Source organism: Xyrauchen texanus, chromosome 24, assembly GCF_025860055.1.
Source record: "Xyrauchen texanus isolate HMW12.3.18 chromosome 24, RBS_HiC_50CHRs, whole genome shotgun sequence".
Classification (NCBI taxonomy): Eukaryota; Metazoa; Chordata; class Actinopteri; order Cypriniformes; family Catostomidae; genus Xyrauchen; species Xyrauchen texanus.
In genome coordinates this window covers 34,615,644-34,627,701 of record NC_068299.1, presented here as the reverse complement: position 1 = coordinate 34,627,701, position 12,058 = coordinate 34,615,644, and the positions used below count along the sequence as shown (strand labels likewise).

The following is a 12,058-nucleotide window of genomic DNA, read 5'->3' as shown; positions in this document are numbered from 1 at the left end:
AGGGCAGCTGGACCTCCTCCTCTCTGTTCAACATAGACACAGCTCTCCCCACAAAGACATAAAGAGCAAGAGTACACACCTCTCATGTTTCTGCTCTCTTATTCTGGCTTGTACCTCTCAGCTTTCAGGGTACAGTGCAGTAAATACTGGAATCCTACCCGCTCCCACGGAAAGGTCTCCTGACTCAAATTGACTCCTCATATCTTGGCTTTATTCAAAACAGCATTCTCATCAACCACACTGTATTATGGGTAAGAAGAGTAGAGTCAGCCGAGGGTAGGGAGGAAGTCTGAGTACTGTTTGGAACAGTAATCTTCTGCTCAGACAAAGAGCAAGAAAGAGGGGGAGAGACCTGTTCACCCTTCCTTATCTCACTGATAGGACATGGACTTCCACGCTCTTCCCCACCATTCTCTGTCTGAGGGGGCAGCAGAGGAAGAATGGGAGGGGGTATTGTTGATGCACTGCTAGACACACATACACACACAGAGATAAGATACATGATTGAGAATTGAGCACAGGGAGGACATCGTTGACTTGGCATCCGTTAGTGTTGAAGAGGCTGGGAATTCTGATGAAAGAAGTAGTATATTTGGACAGGACATATCATTAAGATAGGGTGAAGGGAAACAGGGAGGATGTATTGAGATTTTCCATCTGTTTTTCCGGCAGTGTTATTGCTCTCCCACTAAAGCATCACGAGACACTGAGAAAATAATTCACACCCAGTACTGCTGCCAAGACATTTACAATACTCTCTCAGAAAAAAAAACACTTTCCTAACACATCAACTTCATCACTTTATGAACACTTTGGTATCATACATCAGATAGCATGGAAATAATGTGTGGGCAGACAGTTGCAATAGGAAGAACGGAAGGGTATTTAGAGATGCAGGGAAGGAGGGTTTGCAGAAATGTAATATAAGTACAAGCAGTTAAGGGAACCAGGTTGAGAACAGGCATCAGAGTACCCTGCAGAGCATGTAAAATCGAGGGCTAATGAGGGCTGTTATCGACTTGAGTAGTTTAGTACTTCTTCTCCATTCCCAAAGCTGGCTATGCATCTCTTCCTTCAAGCTATATACATAATCTTTACTCATCCCCAACATAAACTCTAACCTGTTTGAGGAAGCAGGCTACCGACATTCATAGTTAGAGCACAAACAACAAGTCCTGCTTTCTTTGTTGGCCAATGAATTGTATTTAAACCAAAAATGGACAATATTTTTGACAATTTGTAAAGAAACTGCAAAGAATATGGACAGGCTGCCTAAAAATGAATGAAACTAGCATGCATAAAGGTCAAAGTCAACAACAATAATGAAATCAAGCTCCATGAATTCACATTCACAGAATTTCTGTAGCAACTGCCGTGAAAGCAAAAAGACACTGAAAATGTGGGAAAAACACAACGCATATCAAGTTTCTGGCTAACAGACACATTTGTTTGGGCAGCTGTTGATGTAATGTGGATAAATCATATAAGGGTTGTGACAAGAAGAAGGGTGTGGCCTGGCCGTGATGGAGCATGGCCAGTGATGAATCAGCTGATCAGCGGGAGAGCGAGATAAAGGGCAGCTGGAGATACCGGTTCGAGAAAGAGAGAGATGCATGTGGCCGCACTGCATGTTTGTTTATGTTCGTTTTAAGTTGATTGATATCATTAAACTTTGGATTGACTCTTCAGCTGGACGTGCTCCATCATGGCCCGGCCACGCCCTCCTCCTCGTCACACGCCTCCCACACACTCCCGATTCAGGCCGGGGCACCACTGGTCTGACTAACACCCCCCCCCATTTCTGGATGGGAGACGCTGCCCTTTTGGCCGTTCTGTCAGCTGGTGGTCCACCCCACCTCCTGCAAACCTGGAGGAGAGACGAGGGAAGGCGTGGGGAGAGGGAATGGCGAGTGGAGACACACAGAGAGAGAGAGGAGAGAGAAAACTTGCTCGCCGGCTGCCAGACATGCTGTCGCCCGCCCCTCAACTGCTCCTCCACCCCACCTGCGGACAGCAGTGAGTCCTCCAGCCCCTGGTGGACGGAACCACTCCTTACCTTCTCAGCAGATGGCTACAGTTTCTCCGGCTCTCGGCAGCCGGCAGCAACCCCTCCGTCCCCAGGCAGATGGCCGTGACTGTTTCCCTGGTGGATGGCAGCAGCGAGGACTCCGTGACAGCACATCTCTCCTCCCTCCTGGGTTTCACTGTAACAGAAAAGGGACCGGCAAGGAGGAGGTGGGAACCTGCTGAACAGTCAACATAGTTTCATTACTTAAAACCAACATAAACAAAAATGCAGAGATGCCACGTGCATCTCTCTCACTCTCTCTCAAACCGGCATCTCCAGCTGCCCTTTATCTCACTCTCCCACTGATCAACTGATTCAGCGCCAGCCGTGCTCCATCATGGCCCGGCCACAACTTCCTCCTCGTCACAGGGGTATTATCCATATATGACAAGTGTTAATGGGGCCTCAGTCCCTGCTGCCCCATTCTGCTCAAATACAGGTTTGGCTGCCTGAAGGTCGTTATGACAACAAAGGTGAGGCACATACTGTTCTGTGGGTGGAAAAGCTTGTACCAGTTGCCGTTTGTACAGGAATCCTGTTTGGGTACTGCTGAATGCTCATGAGTTGGAGGCACCTGTCAATCACAGAACAGGGCTTTGTATGGGGTTTCTAAGAATTAATGAGCAGTTAGGGTAGGATTAGGTTACAGTTTAAGTTGAGATGAAACTCGACTGCTCATTTTCTCCACCCCATTGTGCACTGTTGTAACATTTTGTTTGGTAAAGTTATCTAACAAGTTGCCTTAGTTGAAAACCTTCCTCCCTCCACTTTCTTAAATGCTAAGCTAGTACAATGCATTTTTCGTTTAATGCTCAATGTTCTTTTACAATACTTAATATGTGAATTCTAAGAGCTGTTATTTTTAGGAATGTCTCCTCCCCTAGTTTCCCCTTAAGAACTTTAAAGGTTTTGACCAGTTAGTGTTCTAGTGTTATGACCAGGGGTTATATTGGGATGGATCGGCCTGGAACAGCCTTCTAAAAAAATAAAAGACTGCGGTGGCAAAAGACTGCGCACCTCCGCATAAAATATACGGATGCGGGTACTGCTTCTGTAGTGCTCCATGCTCTGATCTCAGATTCATTGGAATCGCGTAATATGGAATAAACTGCTCACCCATTTCTTATATCCACTGATACGTATTATATAGCGATTTTGCTTAGTTTATTAAAAAGCTGTATAATTGGAAGGGTTTTGAAACTGGGACCACTCGTATAAAAAGGGAGATCATACTATAGGATCAAAACATCATGCCACTCTAGGTCAAAGGACCCCTCGAGCAATGCACTGTAAAAGGCTTCACTGTGATTTGTATATATATGTGCACTCATTTCCTTTTGGGGAAAAAAAAATCTAGCAAATATATAGTGGTATTCACCAGTGAAAATGGTTCACTATTTAAAATTAAAAGAAAATATGTATAATTTAATGCAAATATGTTTTGTCTTCATTACAAATTATATTATCAGAACACAAGTTGAGTAAAGCATAGTTGTGTAAAAGTTGTTTTCTTTTGAATTGTACCATCTTTAAATATAGCTTGTTTTACATGTTCAGCTTGTTCAAAGATAATATGACCCAACTACCTAAGGCAAGAAATTAAAAAGTAAACTTGTCCCAGCTGTCACCTGATTTTTATAAAATGTATAAAATACCTCTGATATCATTCCTAATAGTTTTTTTTTTTTGTCATGTAATGTTAAATGCTAAATCAAATAATCCATGTAATTATATATTTTCACAATTAAGTTGACATCAATGAACAGAATCCCAGTCAAAGAAATTAATCTTAAAGGAAAAAAATCTATGAATTGCATACCACTTAGGCTTATGAATTCTTATTAAATAATTGCAGCTCTGCAGAATTTAAATTGTTGCTCTCTGTAGGTCCACAGCAGAACAGGCTGTGTTTGTGTTGTCACATAGCCTTTAGCACGGCATTCCCCTTGCAAAGTCACATGGCTTCTTATCCTCTTTACTGTAGGGCTGACTAGCCAATATGCCTCACTTGATGCCATATTTTTTTCTGTCCTGTCCATTTGTGAAGTTGAGAAGATTTGATGAACTACAAGTTAAGAGTTTCTTGTCATATGTACAAGAAACAGTGTTACACAGTACTCCTCCCAGCAACCTCAGACATACATTAAACAGGACATAAGGAGGAGAGAAAAACAAAACAAAATAAATAAATAATTACAAATTACAAGAAAAAGTGTATACACCTAGATATTAGTGTAAACATAAAAAATATACATTTAAAAAAATGCAGAACAGAAAACATGCATGTCAGTCATGACATTAAGATATTTTAATTAAGTTAATATTCCATTTATAGTTGCCATTATATTTTTAATGCTCAAAGCCCTGCTATCAAATGATTATCACTGATCAGATGACAGCAAGAGACTTTGGAATGTTGTTTTCTCACATTTTCAGCCCTTCTTACAAACCTCATCATCATGATTTAATAAAATTGTCCTGATATAGACAAGGCCTTGGACACTGGAAACAAACATTAAGGCAAAAAAAACAAGAAAACCCAAAAATCTAATCAGAGGTGGCTAGAGGCGACACTGTAATTATAACTTTCTGTATGAAATTATCCACAGTTTGTTCCAATTACCTACAATTGGATCACATGAAAATGACAGAGCGATAGGAAAACAGCTCGCTTTAACTGGTAGTACCAGTAAATATGCATGCATTCAGCAGCATGACGTTCCAATTTATTATTGCTAAAAAAAAATTGCAGACAACACGTGGCGCCAACTACATTCTACATTTCTGTTTGTTCGTTTGGAAGCCTTGTTCTCATTATACCTCTCTGTAGTAGACATGAATGAGTTAATGTTTTGATTGTCACGTGATCATGGTGGGGGGTCACGGGATTACGTAGGTATGTGAATATTAGTCACCTGTTCACTGATTAAGGGAGGAGAGGGGGTGAGCAGGGGCGATGTATTCTTTGTTGACCACTAAACTTTGTACCATCAAGAAATATCAGCCAGCAATAAAGAATTGCAAGTAAAAGATCAGCCACCTCATCGATGTTTTCATTTATGCGTCACTAGTGCATAAAGTCCCTGTCTTAGTCTCTCAGCGGTATCATCATTGGATTGAGTAGCCGCTATACTCTCAAAGGGTTAATCAAAATTAGAATTGATGACCTCTTCTTTTTCTACACTTGATCACATGATAAAGTTTAAACTAAATCCTTTGCTTGATGAAAACAGTAACTCAGTAACTATTTTGCTGTGTTATGGTTGTTGACTCAGTTTGGTCTGGAGATGCTAGCAGGGAACTGGTCATTGCGGTCATTGTAGTTTGCCACAGTTTTTCCTAACTTTGAGTTTTCCTAACTTCCATGTTGAACAACGATCTATTCTCACATTGGTCGATGTACACACCCAGACCCAGATGAAGCCCATGCCTGTGTTAATCCCTGGCAGGCTGCACTTTCAGTAATGGACTTAGAAGGCCTGGATCTGCTAGCACAGTGAGCCAAACAGCGCACTAAAGACCAAAGTATACTTCGTGCATCCACATTGCGGATTGCTCCATGCACAGTATGCGTGATATAAATGTAATCAGTCCCAGCTGCCTGACCTTGCTGGCCAGATTTTCTCGACTCACGGTCACGGTTATCGCTTGTGCGCATCATCGGCACAGGCACCAGCCACTGACTCCACTAAATGAGTCTCCTATAATGTTGTAGTGGGCATGCATCAAATGCGTTCATATTCACTTGCGGCCAGAAGAGTTTACTCACAAAGGCAATAAAGCCAATCCGGAACATGGAAAAACTAAGTATACCTGGGCCTTTACCTGTCCATTTTATAGTGTTGAGGACTAATTATTAGACTAATTATTATTATGTTGGAAATATTATAACAGACATGGGTGAGTGGGTATTGCTGTGCCATGAGGCCATGCACTGTGTTCTTTCTCTGTCTCTAGGTCTAAATGTGGTGTAAACAATAAAAAAAAATTTGCACTGTTCCATCCATCTTACAGGCTCAGCAGGGGCCTCGACATAGGCTGTCTTGACTTCTTCATGAACAGCAAATTGTATAGACTTTAAGATAGCAAGCTTCGTACTTCTCTCAAATGCTAAAATAAATCAGGCAAATCTCACCTCAACTTTATTGAAACAACTTCATTTGTGAATCGGCCACATTGAAGACTGTTCAAACTGTTTTAGTATAATCCATGTTTTAGCTATTTTGCTAATCCTTGAGAATGTGGGTTCAATCAAATCTATACAGTATATATCAGATTTGTGGTCTGTGATCCTTGTTAGGCAGGCATTAGATATCTAACCTCCATCAGGCATTCATGGCAGCAAGATGACTATTTCAGTGGGGTTGTATGGCGCAGCACTCTAATTACTGTTTCTGTTCCCACACTTCACTTAACTTTATAATTGGCCTGCCTTTTTCGCTGCCATTAATTACACAATTTCATATCCCATTAATGACTCTAAAAAAGAGACACACCTCAGTTTTTCACACTAATTAACAGCTACTTTGCCACTTTTCCTCACAAATGTGCAAGCACATTCTCTCGCTAACAAATGCACTCATTAATTGATTTATTTACAGTATTTCTCATGTCATTTCCCATTGTTTTTTCTCTCTTTCATCAGCACCCCTACCCTTCAGAAGAACAGAAAAAGCAACTGGCACAAGACACCGGGCTCACTATACTACAAGTGAACAACTGGTAAGTCCATTGTACTTTTGTGTTTACATGCAATCAATAGCTTCGCCCCTGGCAAGTGGCTCCTAATGATTTGAATGAACCGCCCCACAAATCGTTCCCGCCCCTCCCATCTGTCTTCCACTTATCGCCTCATCTCCCTTCAAATCAATTCACCCAAAGGGATATTGCCGCCAGGATTTTTCCGTCATTTTTCCTTTTTTTTTTCTTCTTTGTTTTTTTTTTGCTTGTTAAAATATGAATCCCTGGGAGAACAGCTCCTCTTTGAATCCTCTATCGAAACCCCATCCACCCTGCGCTCACTCTCTGTGACATGGGACTCTTTGTCTCCAAAGTTCCGTAAAGTTTGAACAATCCTTTGAGAGGGTGCGCATGTTATCATAGATGGCTATCAGCACATACTTACTGTTATTAGCTGAGTCTAATGAAGGGCCTGAGATAGGGAGTGGGGAGGTGAAACTGGTGAAGACAGGAACGTTTGATTTTGGAATACAAAGAAAAACCTTTGCCACATATTTCTTCTTAACAACCATGACAGGCCTCACAAACTCTCTCTGCTCTTGTTCTCTAAGTGTCAGAGATTAATATACCTAAAGCTCTGATTACATGCCCTAATCCTTTTTTCTGAATAAACCAGGCCTTGATGTAGATGCTGCCTACATTAGCAAACAGAGATGGGAGGCTTACTTTCAAAATGCATTATGATAGAAAGGACTAAATACCAAACTATTAAGTACTAGTTAGAAAGTAACATAAGCTGAGTACTTTTAAGCACTTTTTTGAAACTTTCATGGCCACAAATGCAAAAGACAAGAGGAAAGCAACATCAACTAGAAGACTGAATTTAGTGTCCTCTGTACGTTTACAACAAAATTTGACTTAGAATAAGAAAATACTATTGTTTCATATGGATCCAAATGACTTTCTCTGTACATTATTTGTAAAACCATTCTTACCTATGTTCACACATTTCTATCAGAAAGACTCAGATTATTGATATTAATGGTGAATTGTCAGATCCTTCCTGCTATGAATTTATTTGATTGAGAACAGTGTTGCTGTTCCTGAGTCTCACACTCGTACTGTATGTCTTTCTAAATCTTTCGTGTAATCCCCCACAATAAAAAAAGTATTATTAATTTGAATACATAATTTTTTAATGTAACCGTAACCGAATATTTTCCTGATTATGTAGCACTGTTATGAGTATTCCAATACTATTAACAAACCATATCTGGATATATATATATTTACAGAGGCAATGAGAGAGACAGAGAGATGCGAGATGTGAGATGCATTAAAGCCCATTACATAAAATCTCATTTCTGACAACATAATCCTTACAATTGTTCAATTTGGTACCTTGGAGACAATGAATGTCTAAGATTGAGGATTAATTTACAAAAGTAGCCTATCAGTACAACGCAGACTGATAGACACGAGGGAATCTTGTCAGGGTTATCATATATGTATTACATGTGACCTCACAACAACCCATAGGAGATCAATTCTTTCAGCCATATTAGTTAGCGCAGAAAACACATGTAATTACTTCACACACGGTCCTGTCCTAAACCAGCTCTCTGGCTGTCGAGCCCACTCGTTTTGTTGCAGCGTTTGGCTTGTGGAAGAATTGTCAAGCTGCTGGAGTGTTTGTGTGGATGCAGGAAAAATAATGTGTGTCTAGGCGAGTATGTATGCGCTGAGCCAGGGGTGGTCAATCTAAGCAGTATTAGCTGCTAAACCCTGCATGCTGAGATCTCTCAGCCCTCTCCCAGACCCTGTGCATCAGTGTGTATGTGTGTTCAAGTATGTGTGAAAGGCTGAAGATGACATGGAAAGTGTGTAAGAAGCGAGAGACAGAGAGACACTCAGCACATTAGGGGTTAGAGAGTGGTATCTGTTGTTTCATAGGCCTGATGTTGCGCTCAATAGGAAGCTCACCATTGGATGTCTCCATGGCAACCCCTGGTGATGTTACCTCCTGACCTGCTGATTTTTAGAGGCAATTTCCCTAGCTGTGATTCTATTTATCAGACTAGACAAAGCAAGAGGCCAATCCAGCCTGCTCCCAACAACAACATATGTTGTCATACTACAGCAAGATTTGAAGGTTAAATTCTAGCATTTCGATATAGCACAAAAGCATCTAGATTTAATTGAGTTCATATCATTTAGCCATATCTCCAAACAAATATGGCGCCGATGAACGGACCCAAGGGTTAACATGTGGAAACTAGAACACGATGCCAGACAAACTGCAAACAGATGGAGCTATACAAGAGATCAATTGGAATGACGACTTCCTTAAGAAGCTGTTCCGTTGACTTGTTAACACACATGTACGTGTCTATTATTGATGAGGAATTCGAAAATCAGCAGGCTGAAGATTAAATAAAAAATGCTAAATGCCATGTGGGGTGCAGATCACTCATGAATTATTGGTGCTAACATAACATAAGGGACCTAGGAAAACATATTAACAATCAGCACTTATACAGGTGCATTGTTTAGTTCTAAAACTATTAATCAAATCCAAAGGATCCGGAGTAGATGTGCACTTAGTAACACTCTTGTGGACACCCTTACAACACATATGAACACAGACGCACATGCACACACACACAAAAGACATGCATGAGCACATATAGACGAAGTGGAAGGAATGTGGATCAACTGCGAGATCTATTTTTTTAGGCAGATGCACAACTATATTATGATATGGCGGTACATGCAGTAGTTCCACCATTCACATGCAAATGTGAAACTTTTATTGCAATGAAGCTTCAGCAAGAAAACATGGAAGAGCAAGCAAAAGGATGGAGGTAGAGAAAGAGAAAAGTTTCTAGCCTTTCACAGTGTACATCCATTTTGATTTTGCAATACAGTCAGTTGTTCGGGTGCTAACATCTAAGTCAGTCACAGCTATTTAAATTAAGCTTCAACAAAGAAAGAAAATGAGTGTGCAAGAAATAGGCAAGAGGCAAAACAAAAGACTAAAAAAAAGTGTTTAGTCTTTGACGATAAGAGCGAGCATTCTCAGAACACTCCATAAAGATCAGTGATGTAAAATCAATGGGAGGGTCATCGAATTTCACATGTTGCTCGTTCTTCCCTTCCTGGCGGAATTTCATAATCCCTTTAAAGATGCTGTTTAAACCTTAGGGATGGATTGTTTTGTCAATAAGGCAGCTTTTATGAAAGTCTTAAAAGCATGGAGTGAAGTGTGGCAGAGCTACTTTAGAGAAACAGCGTCCACACACGCGGGATCAGGTTTCTGTGCAAGAGCAATAAAGAGAGAGAGAGAGAGAGAGAGAGAGAACTGGATGACTGGCATGCTTCAGTACTCTGACGTCCAAGCCCGCCCATGTCAAGAGAAGTTGAAACTTGTTCAAGAAAAGCTCTGGATGATTGCTGTGTGCTCTTCGTGTGTAATACTTGGCAATGTTTGTCTAGCTTAAGTGAAAATGTGACCTCTGACCCAGTAGTTATCTCGAAGAGGTGATTCACAAAATTTTTACCCATAGGAAAGTAAAGTCAAAAATGAGAATTATGAAGTTTCAATTCAATTGTTTCTCCTAGACAGCAATGAGATGCAATTGAGAGCAAATGGAGAATAAGAGTTCTCAAACTGTACTCAGATTGGTTAAGATACCAAAGTTTGCTATCAAAAGTAAATCAATCAATCAAACAATCATTTAGTAACAACATTATCTGAGATACTCAATCCACCTTAATTTTATAGCTCTGGAATATTACAAATGGTGAAATTGTACAATCTCCTGTAAATATCTGTACGCGAGTAGGTGTTTGTTGGATCTATAATTCTAGATTCATATTTTGTAGTGTGTATGTCTGTGAGTGTCATTGTGCAGGCATGTATATGTGTACATGTGTGTGCGCGGAAGTGGCCCACAGGATGTGCACATGTCTGGGTGAGATGTGCCAGAGCCTGTGTCCCGGAGGGCTCTTCACACAGTCTTCCTGTCAAGGTGCCTTAGTGTGAATATCCATGGCCTTTCATCAAAATACAAACACCCTGGGTCAATCCACCAAACAAAAGACATATTTACACCAGAGAGACACCAAGCATGCCGGCCAAGCCTACACCCTCAAATCCCCTCTCTACATCAGGCAGAAATAGAGACATTGTGGAGAGCTCAACTCCATGAAGCTGGATGGATATAAGGATTGTTTGCCTTTCTGCACAGTTGGGCTCAGTCTGTTCTCAAGTGTTTGCTAACAATTCTGCCATACTGGAATTTCAGCACTTGCTCAGACCTGATCTCTATCTGCGTTGTGTCAACAGCAGACAAGTTGGAGTGGTTCTGTGTGTGTGTGTGTGTGTGTGTGTGTGTGTGTGTGTGTGTGTGTGTGTGTATGTGCATGCGTTTGCGTTTATTCATTTGTCATATGTGTGCACATGTAAACGAGAACAGAACAGTTAAAATAGTTTCTTTGTCTGTGAGAAAATGTGTCTCTTTATGTGGAGAAATATGTGCATGGATGCTCTTTTGCAGTAAGTTGTCGTAGGATATGTGTGTATGTGTGTGTGCATGCGTTCATACTGTGTCTGCGAGTCTGTAAAGGTACACCCCTCCTCTTTCTTTCTCTCTGTCTTACATCACAATGAGCCCCAGGCACTGCTTACATTTTTCTTCATTTGTCTCCTCATTCTATCCTCTCTTTTGTTGGGAAATGTGCACATGGCAGACGGAGGGTGGATCTGCACTAGTGCATATTGGTTATGTTATTAATCTAGGAACAGATTGGACCACTGATTAGCCAGCCAACCACTGATTAGCTAATGAGCTTAGCATTACATTGATTGCAAAGTCATAGTGAACTTCACCTCGCCAACAACAACCATAAAAATAAGCTTACTAGAGCGGGTTACACCTCATATATTTATACTACATGCTACATATGACATATATGGCACTATCTTTGTTGATTTCTTCATGACACCATATTCTAACCAGGAGTGATGTAAAAATATCTTTCATTTAAAGTTTTTATCCCCGAACACAAGAAGACATTTTGTCAGCTGCTTGGTTTATGTTTCCGCAGCATCTTGAAAGCCCACAGTGAAATCTCATCAGTCCAAAATCCTGCTGTACACAATTCTATATTAAACATCACATCTGTTTGTATTGTTTGGGATTGTGTCACATTGAGCAGCATTTTCAATTTCAGTGTGGCCAAAATAATTTATTACATTGCACACAGTTCCATTTAAGGTAAGTCAGATCACACTGCGGCCATGTTTAT

The 12,058-nt window shown here is 40.7% G+C and overlaps 1 protein-coding gene across 2 annotated transcripts in view; it reads left to right on the top strand.

The window, feature by feature from the left end:
• The window catches only part of LOC127617707 (homeobox protein Meis1-like), a 77,085-nt gene that overhangs the window by 49,772 nt on the left and 15,255 nt on the right, over positions 1 to 12,058 (top strand). For both annotated transcript variants that reach the window (XM_052089764.1, XM_052089766.1), the window contains exon 9: positions 6,714 to 6,790. In XM_052089764.1, coding sequence (XP_051945724.1) covers positions 6,714 to 6,790 — 77 coding nt within the window. The remainder of the gene's footprint in view (positions 1 to 6,713; positions 6,791 to 12,058) is intronic.